The sequence below is a fragment of the Curcuma longa genome, chromosome 10 (assembly GCF_044706935.1).
Source record: "Curcuma longa cultivar G26 ecotype Majalengka, Jawa Barat chromosome 10, ITB_CL_G26_1.1, whole genome shotgun sequence".
NCBI lineage: Eukaryota > Viridiplantae > Streptophyta > Magnoliopsida > Zingiberales > Zingiberaceae > Curcuma > Curcuma longa.
The window spans coordinates 8,362,627-8,378,070 of record NC_133870.1 but is presented as its reverse complement, the minus strand read 5'-3'; the positions used below and the strand labels follow the sequence as shown (position 1 = coordinate 8,378,070).

Below are 15,444 nucleotides of genomic sequence, written 5' to 3'. Positions count from 1 at the left end.
AGCCACGAGCTCAGGTCTAGTCATGTGATATGGTCAAGCTATAATGCAAGTCAAATCAATTTCATCGCATTCAAATATATATAGTAAGTCCAAATTAAAATTGTGATTAGACTCTTCTGTAAAAAGATAGATCCGCCACCTTAGGCATGATTAGACTCAATTATTATTAAACTATCTATCACAAAAGGATGTGATTGTTAATGACTTGAACATGGAAGAGTTTTGTTCAAGTTTATCTTAACCTCCTTTACAAGTCTTATCATATTTTTGTTGAAAGATTTTTTACTGTTTGATGTTTCGAAAATCAACCTGAAAGGTAGATCTACTAAAATTCGACTCTGATATGGAGTGAGTTGGTCTATCAAAATATGACTTAACATGTATCCAATCAATTGAAATTATTCGATCAGATTACTTTTGTCAGAACGGGTAGTGAGAAATAAATTTTATTTGTCAAATGTTCGGGAATTAATGAACATAAACAGCACTAATTTGGGCGAATGTTTTGTTTTAAAAAAGAAAAAAATCATCTCTTATTAATATTTATTTATTTATTTGTATATTCTACGCATTAAAAGAAAGCTATGTCGAAATCATTAATAGAAAATCAAAACCAATACATTTTAATCAATCAGAAACGCATTCATTCGTGAAATCAATCACTTTAAAAAATAAATGAATAGATGATTTTGTTCAATGTGCAATATTTCTAAAGAATTCAACTCATTGAAGGAAGATTAACAGAAACTACCAAAATTAGTTTTGTGGTAGCAAGAAATTAATGAATGAAACTCGTTATTCTAAACTGAAATCAAAGCAGAGAGGAGAAGAAGGAGATTCATGGGCGGCCAACGATCACCGGCTGGTTGAGGTCCCTTCTTCTTCGGCGAGCACTCCGTCAGTGAAGTCTATGGCATTGCTATTGCTCTTCTCGCCTTCACGTGTCGCTGCTTTTCTGGCTGGGGGCTCGGCGCTGGGCGTTTCCGGTGGTGGCTGCTTTTGTGGCCGCCGAGGGCTTGGTACGAAGAGAATCCTTTTCCGCATTCTGAACACTCGTAGCGGCGCTTATCATCCGTCGAAGGCGTCGGAGGGGGAAGCGGCTCCTTCTGCCGCTGGTGTTTCAGCGCCGGGGACAAAAGCAGAGACTGCTCTTGCTCCGGCAGCATCAGCCCAGGGAACGAGATCGGATACGGCTGAGGCGACGATCGGGGAGGAAGCACCGGATGCTGCCTTGGAGCTGGCAGAGGCGGAACCCCGCCGTGAAGGACGATCGGGGACCGCGACAGCAGGAGGAGGTCGAGGATACAGTCCTCCTCTTCTTGAGTGAGGATAGGAGACGGCGGATAAGGCGAAGAGAGATGGCGCTCCGTTCGCGTGCGCTTTGTGGCCCACGAGAGTGGCAGTGAGCAATGGAGAAATCTGGCGGCCATCGGAATCTTCTCTGTCTCTCTGTTTCTTGTGGAGGAAACGAGAGAAGGAAGACTATGATCGACGAAGGATTTCGAATGAAGAGAAGCAGAGTGTTTAACTATTTATACATGAAGAATGAGAGAATTAAACCGAGAACGGATCCATTCGAGCGGCAATCGAATGATCCATTACTGTCACCAGCCCGCCATTTTCTTAAATTTTCAAAATTATGAATCAATTTGTTACGGTTTATGTGTGATTAATCAAGGGTTTACTGGTGTTTTACAAAATTTAAACATCTCATTTTGTCTAAATAAAAAACTTCCATAAAGGACTGAGTTCGATCATTACTACCCTGAGTTTTTTTCTAGATCATATGCCTAAAGTGGAATTTCGATCCCTTCCTTATTTTTATTCGTAACCATAGTGAGTGATTTAAAGACATTTGCATATGATACATACAAATTTTTCGATTTAGATAGCCTTTGGGATTATGTAAAACGCTTCCACAATTAATCAGATATTTATGAATTTAGGTAGCTCTTGTTGTGGAAGTTACTAGTAGTTGTTGTAATGTATAGAAGCTATCAAATAACTACTGAAACTTATTCAAGGTGAGTTTAAGATTTATATCCTATAAAGATTATCGAATAGCTACTATAATATGTAGAAACTACAAATAACTATTATAATGTATTTACTGTGAGCTTAGAGTTTAGGATTGTGACAACTATATAATAACCTCTACAACTATTTCAAAATGATTTTGATGAAGTTAAATAATTTTAAGCAAGTTGATTAATAATATATTATATAACTGCTACAACGTATTTAGGATGAGTTTAGAATTTATACTCTGTAGAAGCTACCGAATAGCTACTACAATGTGTAAAAGTTACCAGTAGCTGCTACAACATATTTAAGGTGAGCTTAGGGTTTAGAATTATAACAACTATATATATAAATAACTTCAACAACTATTTTAAAGTAATTTTTATAAAGTTTAAATAATTTCGATCAAGTTGATTAATAATAATATTTTGATATAATATTATTCAGACACTCTAATCTCTAAATCCTAAATTTTAAATTCATCCAAAACATATTTTAATAACTACTGAATAGCTTCTACACATTTTAACAACTATTGGGTAGCTTCTGCACCGTGTAAGCATTAAATCCTAACCTTATCATAAACACATTATAACAACTAGTAAATAGTTTTTATATGTTATAGTAGTTACTTAGTAATTTTTACACATTATAAATCCTAAATTTTAAATCTTAAATTTACCCTAAACACATTGTAGCAATTACTTGGTAACTTCTATATGGTATAAATATTAAATCTTAAACTCACTATAAATTCATTGTAATAATTACTCAGTAGTTTCTATATATTATAGCAATTACTGGAAGTTGTTATAACAATACTGAGTCAAAGAGTATTTTCACGATAAAATTATTAAAAAAATATATATTTGAACTTTAATTGGAAATGAATTAACGTCCATCTAATACATCCATTTAATTTTATATATATATATATATATATTTTAAATTAAATAACTATTACTGTTATAATTATAAAATAAACTAATGCGTATATATATATATATATATATATATATTCGGTAATTATATTAATAGATAAGATCCTAATACCTTTTCAAAAATAATATAGAACTTTAAGTTATTATAATTTTTTATAAAAAAAATTGTTTACTAAAAATTGATTATTTGTTAAATATATATATATATATATAAAAAAAAATTATTAAATATTTCAACATGTATTATAATGAGACACAACCCCAGTCAATCAATGATTTTCTCTTTTCTTTTCTAGCTCTTTAGTTTGTATCGTAGTCTTGATTCTTGAGCAATGAACCAGCTAATTAATAAAAGAACTTTATTGGGTGTAATCCCTCGTTCATTCTATAACTCTTCAAGCGCCTTCTGTTAGGCTTAATTGAAGGATATTTCAACACCATGGATCATTTGTAATGGGGTCGAATGTTTGATATTTCATCCATTTCGCATGATGATCAAACTATGAGGGAGATAATTGGAGAAAAATAGTTCCAGTAGCACATTTAGGCCACAGAAAACAGTCACATAAACCATATGAAAACAAGTGGGTTGTATTCGAGTAACAAACAATATGATGCCTTCCTCTTTCCATGCAAAAGGATTGGCCAGCCCCGGAATCTCTTTCTTTGAACGGCTAAGGAATCCCGCATGCTCCATTTGATAGGGAATGAGTGGTTCAAAGAGTCAAACTCCAAATATCACTACCAATTAGTTTTCATGAATCTGGTTTGTCTGCAATTTTTATCCCAAGGAATATATCAGGAAGGAGCTCGACGCTAAAGGACTATGCTGTTTGATTAGTCAGTGTAAGCATATCAGTTACCATTAGTAGCACCGGGCACTGCACTTTGACCAGCTTTTTGTGCTGCTCTCTTAAATGTTTCAGCTGTCAAAATGCAGACAAATACAACAATATAGTTCAATTTCCATTCAATCTATTGAGGAACATCTTCCCAAAGAAGAGAGATAAATGAAGAATTGACTATAGAATCTTGAAAGGGTTGTGCCACAAACTGAAGAGAACATTCTTACCTAACCTTTTTTCCATTACTAGTTCTTTTTGGATGGAACTATTCAAGCTTTGCAGATCAACTTATATTTAGCTCGTTGGGTGATGCGTTAAGACATTTTTGTGTTCGTTGCGTGATAAAACATTCAGATGGTTTCATTTGCCTATGCTAGTTGCATATACGTGCAGAACTATGTCATTCTAAGTGATTGATCATGTCTGTCACCAGCAATCAAATTATGCACACTCACTCTCACTTGCAACAAGCCCACCAAGGGATGACACTTGAATAAGAAGTTTGCCGCTACTTTTTTCGACCATTTTGCACAGATTGTAGACAAGCATGAAAACAAACAGAACCATAAATATAAGCAATAAAGGATACCTTTCAATCTTCTAAATCTTCTTTTCTGGTTGGCCCGTCTCCTTTTCCTCTCTTCTTTTGTTAACTCTGCCTCTTCTTTGATGTTCCCTTTTCCATGAAAAATCTCCTCAGGAGCAAGCATAGCTGCATCTGAGACGGCCACTGGAGCAACCTGCAAAACCATTGTACTTCAATGACTCAAAACTTTTTACCATAAACTAAAAAAACCCCTCCGAAAGATATTTTTACCTCTTCCATTGCTAAAGCAGGTACATTGACTTGTATAGACATGTCCTCAATAACCTACATCATAACTTATCGTCAATCAAGAAATAAATACTAAAGGAATTAAACACTTGTTAAGCTTTATTGCTAACCGGCTTTGGAGCAAAATGGAAGTGAGACAGTGCATCCAACTTCAAAGAAATCCTTTTGAATAGCATTGTTGCCTGCGGGCATAAAAGATAAAGTATGGTATGAGAAAAGCTGAGAAGCTACACAAGCAGCTAGATATGTTATTGCAGATCAATACAGTAGATCTAGTGGATCTGTATCATTCACAAATTCAGATTGAAGGTATCCCAATGTCAGGTTTTTTTTTTGGCTATAAAGTAAATTCATTATATCTATCAGTGAGAAAGACATCTGTCGATAATATAACCTTCCATCAGGACTTCTGAAAAAGAGGGAGAAAGGAGGGAAAACCCAAAGAGCTGGAGAGGTTTCTATATAATTGCTCAATGGTGAATGTACCACAGTTGTAAGGAGCTTAAAGAAAATGGGTCGATGAAGACTTATTAACTGACACCTAAAACATACAAATTCTCATTCTCATCCCAATGGTGCTATGGTAAACAAGATCCACCCCATAGTCAATTAGCAAAAATAATCACAATGGTGCTTCCATCACAATAAAAGAGCATAGCCATAATTGATTGCTTGTCAAATAACATAGCAGGCGAACTAATACGTGGACAAGTAAAATACCTCAGTCTTAAGTTTATCAGAAGCAGAAAGAAGAGCCGGAGCTAGACCCGTCTTCTGTGCATATTCTTCCTAAGTTACAAAAAAATAGAGAGAGAAGTGAGCATTTGAGCATAGTCTATGTATCACACATTAGCTAATTAATAAAAATGATTTGCATGAATGAAGCAGCAAACCTCATATATCTCAGCAAGACCCTTCTTACTCTTATTTTCATCCTGTTAAAAACACCATTATAACATTGTGCCCACTTAGAAGTGTTCAATTTATATCGTAAATGTTGCCAAATTTAGAGACAGAACAAGAAAATCACCAGCTCTTTGGTCTCCTTGGGGGGTTTAGATGGCAAGATAGGTGCTCTTTCAACGTCATCAAAATGACCCTGGAAACAATCATATACTTGAATTAGATTGTCTGATGATGGCACAAAAATACTATACACAATCCTGCGACTGACACTGATTGACTAGACTTAAACTGAACCTTTTAATATTAATTTAAAAAATAAAGCTGAATGCTCAGACTAGGTATGCACAATGGCTGGTTAGCCAGATTGGATAGTTCATCTACTAAAAAAATTAACATCGACAGAGGATAAATATATTTGCAAATGAAAGTCCAAGAATAAAAGGTTGTAGAGATAATTACTTAACGCTTCTGTTAATTAAATAAAAAATAGAAATTAATTCCATAAGATTGTCTAAACATAATGTTATGGCACCGAGAAATGTACTTCCTAAATGTTGTTAAATTGTAAAATGAGTGATTTCAGTGAATAAACCTCATATCTCCGACTCCTGACAAACTATATGTATTAACAGACATTTTCAATAAAACTCGTACAACAACTAGCACATTTAATTGCTCTGCTTGCACTATTGTACACTTGCAAAGAGCATTCTTCATCAAGCTGAAACATGTATAATCAATGCTCACTCCAAATTTAACTCACTTTAGGATATCTCAATCATTTTAGTAAGGACTGAAGAGTGAAGAGAGTTAGTCGATCATTAAAGACGAGTGATAATACTTCCATTCTGTTCCTTTTTATGAATGACTATGCAAATTGGTGGAAAACAAATATCTAATGCTGTTAATATTGTAACGCAATGAAACTACCTCGATGATCCTTTTTTTGATTATATCTTCAAGGGAAGCAGTAACTTCCTCTGTGATTACTGGAGCAGGTCTTACATTGTGCTCAAAATCAAGGTCCACTTCCAGAGCACTATTCTTAGGCCTTTTAGCAGCAGTAGCCTATTACAAGAAGTAAATTGTTAAACCCAATGTCTATTCTTCAATATAATTCTACGAAATGCTGCTGAAATAAAATTATTTTCTTTCTTGTAAATGCAAAATCAAAAACTACAAAAAAAACAACTCTTGGTTCTTTTATATAGATCATTCTATATAAATATAAATAAAAATGTGTACCTCTCCCTCCATGGTCCAGGATTTAGGATCCAAGTTTGCTTTCTCCATTTGCTCTATTTTTGAACGCATCTTTTGAAGCTCCTTTTCATGAGTTGAGAGTACCTTTTGCTGTTGTATCAAAGGAAATTGCAAAAATAAACACAGATGCCTAATAATATGTCAAACTCATTCTAATAGTTGAATCAGAGAAATTAAGCACAATGTCTAGGCTTTGTGACCTCGCTATCATTCTTCTCAAGATCTTCATCAGTGTTCTCAAAATGATCAACATAGTCAAGTTCAGTGGAAGAGTGTTTCCTCTTTCCAACATTACCACCCTTTTTTAGTTGTTTTTTCTTATTGCCCCCAAAAAAGTCCTCATATCTGGAAAGCATTTCATTGATGAGAAAAAGTAATAAAATAACAATTAATGCTAATTTTGTAAAAAAAATAAAAATTAAATGAGAAATTGAAATAACTAGTATAGTGCTAGTACACATATGCAGGTTAAGGACTTGGGAAGATCTAAATATCCAATTTAATCTGCCTAGGACTTAGATTTCAAACTTTCAAACATGCATGTTCACTTCCTCAATTATTCATTTTAGCACCTGTCAGTCCTAATATCCTCACATCACATATATAGTCTTCAATATCAAAAAATTAGAAGGCTAGTACTGATGGCATACAAGCAAACCATACAACAAAAATATTTAAAATATGGACACATGAAGGACAATGACTTGACAGTTAGTTTCATTTTCCATGTCCCATCTTGCTTCTGTTCCTAATTTTTAAGAGAATTTCTTTGGTTTCTCTCAAGTTTTATAACCGTTAGGCATCTATGCCTAGAAGAGAAGAAAACAGACAGACACAGATGTTTCCAAATTTAAATTTTAAAAATGTAAATCATTCCAGTACACAAACCTGGCATTTGCACCTTGTTCTGCATCTTCATCCGTGTCACTATCAAAATCTTCAAGCTGAAAGTTCAGATAAACATAAAGCATGAAAAGGAATACAGCAGTTAGATATTCTTACTGTTCTTGACATGCAAATTTAGAAAGAAAAAAAAATATTTATCTATAAAACAAGCTTTGGTTATGCTTTTGAGCCTAACCCATATAAATGAGAAAGAAGCAAAAAGGGAAGAATTAATGTTTTTCAAATAATTAAATAACATGAAAAGATAATTGCAAACGTATTGACATTTTTTCTGATCTACGAGCAAGAACTAAGAATAAGGAACTAAGGAAAATTTTCTCAAGCATCTCTCAGGTACAACAGCTAGCATCATGTTAAGAATGCAAAGGGAACTGCATTCAGTACTTTGTAACTCAAACTCTCAAGGAGAATGAGAAATTATCTAGATAAAACTCATTCAGTACTTCAAAAATTGACCAAACAGCAATACTTTGTCTAACAAAGTGTATGGACCACATGGTTCTCTCATATATTATGCTCCAACATAGAAGGCAAAGGGAACTGCATTAAGAATCCTCAGATGCATTCTGAACTAGAAGTTTGTACTTGTGATTAAATTATTGTAAGATAGGAACTTCCACAGACATGAATGTGCTAATATCAAAATAAAGAATCTTTTGAGACCATCATAGTACAAATGGCAAAGCAACTTGCAGAATAGCAACGACTCGTATGTTTAACAAAATGTTATTTTCATAATTGCAAAATGTATTCTAAAAGCAAGAAATAACAACCAAAATTCATGACTATAAACTAATGATCTGGAAAAATAACTTACATCGATATCATCTTCCTCCTCATCGGTGTCATCATCCTTCTCCTTGCGTCCGCTTCCTTTCTTCACGAGGTGCCCGTACTCTTTCTCTTCAGCATTCTCCAAATAGTTCTCCAAGTCCTGGATCTTCAAAAATTTATCTTCAACCACGTTCCCTTTTGTTTCACCTGCTTCTTCCTCGTCGCCATCGTCGTCTTCACCTTCTTCCTCTTCCTCCTCATCGCCATCTACGTCGTCGTCGTCCTCTTCACCTTCTTCCTCGTCTTCTTGCGACCCTTTTTCCTCACTTCCCTCGCTTTCATCTCCATCCTCATCGCCTTCGTCATCCACGGCAATTTCGTCCTTATCCATCATCATCTCTTCCCCATCTCCGCCAGCATCTATAGAGCTTACGCCTGTGCGTGAATGGTGCTCTTGTTCGAGTCGTTTGTACTCCCGGCGGAGAGTGGAGAGCAAAGGACGCGAGAGAAGGTCAATTTGATACCATATTTGCTCTGCATCGAAACCATCCCCAGCGAGCAAGCGATCAATAGGAGGATTAGGGCAGAAGGGGACGAGGGATGAGAAGAGAAAGCAGGAGGCGATTCGAGCGTCCCGAGCAAGCTCCGGTGATTGCATAAGGAAGAACGGCGGATCAGCTGACCTAAGACGTTCAAGCGCTTCCTCTCCCTTCTCCATCTCCGCTGCCGGCGGCATGCTATTTGCCGCCATCTGGAACTTGCAGAACCTCCAAAACCCTAAAACCTATTACTTATGAAATTCGTTCAGAAATTAGAATAAGTTATTTCTAAAATTTATTTTCTTAAGAAAACAATTTTTTTTCATTTAAAAAAATTTGACGGTATGATATTTTTTAAATAGAAAATAAGCATATAAACTTAGAAAAATGGTAAGGTATTTAAAAATATTAAATACTTTTGAAATAAATATTAAAATGATTTCGACTAAGTAATTTTAATTAAACTAGCAAACAAAAATTATATAAAAAATACTTACTTTATTATAAATTTAATTAAGTTAAATAATTTTACTAGACATAATTACTACATAAATTAGAGATATTTTTGATAAGTTTAAAAAATTTCGAGATTATTTTAAACCCCATACATCAATGCTTTGTAATTATATCGTTAAATTGAATAAAAAAGAAAATAATAAATTAAGTCACTTTATTTATTTTTTTAACGTCATGCATTCTTCTGTGTGACGTCCCAACTGAATCATCGTACGTAGATGAATTTTATATGAGAATTGAATTTTAAATTATATCGCTTTAAAATTAATTTTTTTTTTTTTTTGCAGAAAAAGAGCATCCAGTAAAAAAAAATTGAAATAAAAATAGAATAGGGCAAAAATAACGATCATGCATACTTTTAAATTAAAGTCAACGTCTCATTTCTAATAAAAATCAAATGAATTAGCATTGCATTTGACTTAAGCTATTTGAAATACTTTCATTCCTAATTAAAATCAAATAGACATTCTATTTGACTTAAACGGTCTAAAATATTTTATATTATTTGAGCATTATATCATATAAAAATTAATAATTAATTTTTATAATTATAAAAGTTAGTTGTTAATTTTTACATGTTAATCATAATTAAATAATATTTATTTAAAATATAATAAGTATTAGAAAATTTGCATTATTTATTTTACTCGATTATTTAAATTAAATTATCATTCAGAAAATAAAATAACTATTGTATAAATGAGATGCTAGATTACTTTAGTTGCTCCTGTCATTCTTGTTGATGCTAGATTTCATTTATTTTTAATTTCTCCATTCATTCTTGTTGATGCTAGATTTTTTTTTTCTTGAAGTGGTTAAGGGTGTAAAGTCAAGATAATTTTCTCTCCATCGTGGTCAATTGTAATTTTTTGATTTACTTCCTCACAGATAATTATAAAATTAACTATATGGGATTGTTGAGGTGGTAGATTCTACCTTTGCTAAAGTAGATGGTTAGAATCAAAACAACAACATAAACTAAAGAGTTAGAAAAGAAAAAGAGAAAATGATTAATTGAATGGGGTTGTGTTTCATTATAATACATGTTGAAATAGTTAATAATTTTTATTTTATATATTTAAAAAATAATGAATTTTTAGTATACATTTTTTATAAAAAAATAAGAAAATATAATAACCTAAAGTTCTATATTATTTTTCTGAATATATATATCTAAAGATTAAAAATATATATATATATATATATATATATATATATATATATATATATATATATATATATATATATATATATATATATATATTATACGCATTAGTTTATTGTATAATTATAACAGTAATATTTATTTAATTAAAATATATAAATAAATAAAATTAAATTGATGTCTATCATTTGTAAAATTATGAAATGAACATTCCATTCCCAATTAAAGTCAACTAGATGTTCTTTTAATAATTTTATTGTAAAAATACTCCTTGACTCAATGTTGTTGTAGCAGCTACCGGTAGCTGTTACAATATGTAAAAGTTATCAAATAGTTGTTACAATGTGTATACAGTGAGTTTAGGATTTAATATTTATATCATGTAGAATTACCAAGTAGTTGCTACAATGTGTTTAAAGTAAGTTTAAAATTTAGAGTTTAAGATTTACAACATGTAAAGACTACTAAGTAACTGCTATAATGTATAAAAACTACTCACTAGCTGCTATAATGTATTTATGATGAGATTAGGATTTAATGTTTACACTGTATAGAAGCTACCAAATAACTACTAAAATATGTAGAAGCTACCCAGTATATTAAAACGCGTTTAGGATTTAGAGATTAGAGTGTTTGAATAATATTATATTAAAATATTATTAATTAACTTGATTGAAATTATTTAAATTTCATCAAAAATCACTTTAAAATAGTTGTTGAAGTTATTATATATATAGTTACTACAATCCTAAATCCTTATCACGATATCACGTTAAATACAATCTGTAGCAGCTACTGATAACTTTTACACGTTGTAGTAGTTATTCAATAGTTTCTATGTCATGAGTATAATTTCTAAACCCACGGGGAAAACCACCTCATCCTAAACACGTTGTAACAATTATATAATATATTATTAATCAACTTGGTTAAAATTATTTAAACTTCATCAAAATCATTTTAAAATAGTTGTAGAAGTTATTATATAGTTGTCGCAATCCTAAATTTTAAGCTCACACTAAACAGGTTATAACCGCTATTGGTAATTTTTACACATTATAGTAGATATTCGATAACATCTATAGGATATAAATCTTAAATCCATAAATATCTGATTAACTGTGAAAGCATTTAATCGTAATCCCAAGGGCTACCTAATTCTTTTGTTTGCATCATATGCAAAAGTCTTTAAATCACTCACCATAGATATGATTACAAATAAATATTATTAAGGAAGGGATCGAAATTCCACTGTAGGCATATAGATCTAGAAAAAACTCAGGGTAGTAATGATCGAACTCAGTCCTTTATGGAAGTTTTTTATTGAGACAAAACGAGATGTTTAAATTTTGTAAAACACCAGTAAACCCTTGATCAATCACACATAAACCCTAACAAATTGATTCATAATCTTGAATATTTAAGAAAATGGCGGGCTGGTGACAGTAATGAATCATTCGATTGCCGCTCTAATGGATCCGCTCCCCGTTAATTCTCTCATTTTTTCATGTATAAATAGTTAAACACTCTGCTTCTCTTCATTCGAAATCCTTCGTCGATCATCGTCTTCCTCCTCTCGCTTCCTCCACAAGAAACAGAGAGACAGAGAAGATTCCTATGGCCGCCAGATTCCTCCATTGCTCACTGCCACTCTCGTGGGCCACAAAGCGCCTGCGAACGGAGCGCCATCTCTCTTCGCCTGATCCGCCGTCGTCTCCTGTCCTCACTGAAGAGGAGGAGGACTGTATCCTCGGCCTCCTCATGCTGTCGCGGTCCCCGCTCGTCCTTCACGGCGGGGTTCCACCTCTGCCAGCTCTAAGGCAACATCCGGTGCTTCCTCCCCGATCGTCGCCTCAGCCGTATCCGATCTCGTTCCATGGGCCGATGCTGCCGGAGAAAGAGCAGTCTCTGCTTTTGTCCCTGGCGCTGAAACACCAGCGGCAGAAGGAGCCGCTTCCCCCTCCGACGCCTTCGACGGATGATAAGCGCCGCTACGAGTGTTCAGAATGCGGAAAAGGATTCTCTTCGTACCAAGCCCTCGGCGGCCACAAAAGCAGCCACCACCGGAAACGCCCAGCGCCGAGCCCCCAGTCAGAAAAGCAGCGACATGTGAAGGCGAGAAGAGCAATAGCAATGCCATAGACTTCACTGTGCTCGCCGAAGAAGAAGGGACCTCAACCAGCCGGCGATAGTTGTCTCCTCCCTCTCTTCTCTGCTTTAATTTCAGTTTAGAATCTTCCTTCATGCGTTGAATTCTTTAGAAATATTGCACATTGAACAAAATCATTTATTCAATTATTTTTTAAAATGATTGCACTGTTCTATTTTTAAAGAATTTTTTTTAATGAATGCGTTTCTGATTGATAATCTTATTTTCAGTTATTTAATATGTGTTGGTTTTGATTTACTATTAATGATTTCGATATAGCTTTCTTAGCTAATTTCTATCTATAATTTTTTATAATATTAAAAATCAAAGAGAAATATGCAAAAAAAAAAACCAAATAGTAATAAGAGATATCTCTTTTTTTTTATTTTTTAAACAAACCATTCGCCCAAATTAATGCTGTTTATGTTCATTAATTCCCGAATTAATTTCTTTCCACCCAAATAAATATAAAATATACTTCTTATAACATTAAAATTGAATAATAAAATTTACTTCTCAGTACCCGTTCTCACAAAAGTAATCTGATCGAATAATTTCAATCAGTTGGATACATGTTAAGTCATGTTTTAATAGACCAATTTACTTCAGATTTCAGGTTGTGCTTTAACAGATTAATTTTTTTCAAGTCGAGCTTTAGTATATCAACTTCCTTCCAGTCAGACTTTGATAGATCGGACTTCAGTGGATCGACTTTTTTAATCAACTTTTAGAACGTCGAACAGTAAGAAAATCCTTCAACAAAGATATGAACAAACTTATGAATAAGGTTAGAAGGGAGGTTAAGAAAAACCTGAACAAAACTCTTTGATGTTCTAGTCAGACGTCAGAGAAAAATGAAAAAGTAAATAGTAGAGAATAGAATACAAAATGAATTATTTTGCATGGTGCAGCAATTGGTTACGTTTAAATATAAAGTGAAAGGATGACTTTAATTCCGAAAGTAAAATAAAATGAGAGACACTTTTCTCTTTAGTGATCGATACTTTAAAGATCATATCCCTTTGTAATGGATGTTTTAATAATTGTTGAATTTAATCATCGTTTTAATTTAGACATACCATATATATTTGAATGCGACTCAGACAACATTAATTTAAGGTCTTCTATTAGGCTGCGTTTGGAAACGAGGGACACGAGAGACAGTGACAAAAATACAAAAATACAAAAGACAGTAGAGACAGTGACAGAATATAAATTGTATCTATCTCGTGTTTGGTTACACAAAATACAAAAACAGAATCTCTAACTTAAAAGACTAAGTTACCCTTCTCTCCTTCGTCTATTCGTCCTCCCGCAGCGCTCGAGGACCACGCTGGGATGCCTCTCTCCCGCAGGCAAGCGCCGACGCTGAGGTCTCCTGTTCATCTTCTCCAACCGGATAGGATTCCAAGGATCTTATCCGGAAACGGAGCAAAGATCGAGTCATCTGTTCTCATATAAGGTTGATCACGATTTTTCCCTAAGGTCTCCTGTTCATCTTCTCCAACCTCCGCCTCCAAACCTTGACGCCGATGCTTCTCCCTCCCGAGCACGCGCCGGCGTGACAGAACAGAGCGAAACCAGGGCTCTCTGCGCGGCGCGGCACTGAGCTCCCCTGTTCAACCGGGATCTCACCGACCGCTACCCATGCCTGTGCGCGATCTCGCCGGCCACTGTTCTTCTTCCTCTCTCGAGCCGACGGTCTCTCCTTGTTGCAGCCGAAGCTTTCTGCTGCACCGGGACCCTGGAGCGAGATGACCGTGGCGGAGGACGCGGCCAAAGCTTCCGCAGAGAGCTAGGGACCTGCGAAGGTGACGAGTCAGTTTTGGGGGTAAAATGGAATTTTTCTTCTTCTGTCTCCGCGTAAGTCGCCTGTCTCCGATTTTCAAATGGACAAAAAAAAAGGCTCAGTTGGCGACAGAGACAGAGACACAATTTGATTTTTTGTATCTGTCTCTCATTTCCAAACGGGGACGGAGATAAAAAAATCAAAATTGTCTCTGTATTTCTGTCTGTCCCCGTTTCCAAACGTAGCCTTAGGATTGACTTGTTCTCGGCTTGACTTGATTTGACTTGCAGTATAACTTGACTATATCACGTGACTAGACCGGAGCTCGTGGCTGCTATAGCAGCAAACACTGTTTCCCATCCCTCCTCGCCCTTTCTGTTTTCCTCGACAGTAAACACTGGCTTATCTATCCAAACCAGACGTGGCATCTGGTTTTCCTTCCTTTGGATTCTCGAGCTAACCATATCGGTCGAACCGGCCGATCCGGCTCAATCCGATTCGAACCGAACCGATCGTGAGTTGAGCACGGTGGATAGCGCTGGAGCGCAGTAGGTGGAAGCTGGACAGGACATGCAGCTGCGCCGTCAAAAGCCACCGCAAGCAAAGGCAGAGCATCTGACGACGCATCTCCAACTGTCCACTGCAGGCAACTGCAATTTACGCCTGTGGTCCTCCTAATTAATCAATCACCAACAACACACGCTTTCTTCTTCTTTTTATCTGTATCCTTCCATCTTAAGCTAATCGCCTAGATTTATGCTCCATCTCATGATTCTCATCAACGAAATAGCTGG

The 15,444-nt window shown here is 34.7% G+C and overlaps 1 protein-coding gene across 1 annotated transcript; it reads right to left on the bottom strand.

The window, feature by feature from the left end:
• Window positions 1-3,427: 3,427 nt before the first annotated feature.
• Window positions 3,428-9,242, bottom strand: LOC141836126 (M phase phosphoprotein 10). Its single transcript, XM_074723538.1, has 13 exons — window positions 8,536-9,242; window positions 7,701-7,756; window positions 7,013-7,157; window positions 6,795-6,902; window positions 6,480-6,617; window positions 5,674-5,742; window positions 5,537-5,578; window positions 5,364-5,432; window positions 4,754-4,825; window positions 4,626-4,679; window positions 4,398-4,548; window positions 3,827-3,889; window positions 3,428-3,735 (listed from the first exon to the last, which is right to left on the bottom strand). The coding sequence occupies exons 1-13, from the start codon at window positions 9,226-9,228 to the stop codon at window positions 3,719-3,721; spliced, it is 1,677 nt and encodes a 558-aa protein (XP_074579639.1). The 5' UTR covers window positions 9,229-9,242; the 3' UTR covers window positions 3,428-3,718.
• Between the last annotated feature and the right edge of the window lie 6,202 nt (window positions 9,243-15,444).

Excerpts from the sequence above, each read along its gene's own strand:
- LOC141836126 (XM_074723538.1), bottom strand. The coding sequence starts at position 9,228 with ATGCCGCCGGCAGCGGAGATGGAGAAGGGAGAGGAAGCGCTTGAACGT. Across the intron at positions 5,433-5,536 it reads GTCTTGCTGAGATATATGAG|GAAGAATATGCACAGAAGAC; the intron begins GTTTGCTGCTTC and ends TTTGTAACTTAG. Across the intron at positions 3,890-4,397 it reads AAGATTTAGAAGATTGAAAG|CTGAAACATTTAAGAGAGCA; the intron begins GTATCCTTTATT and ends GCATTTTGACAG.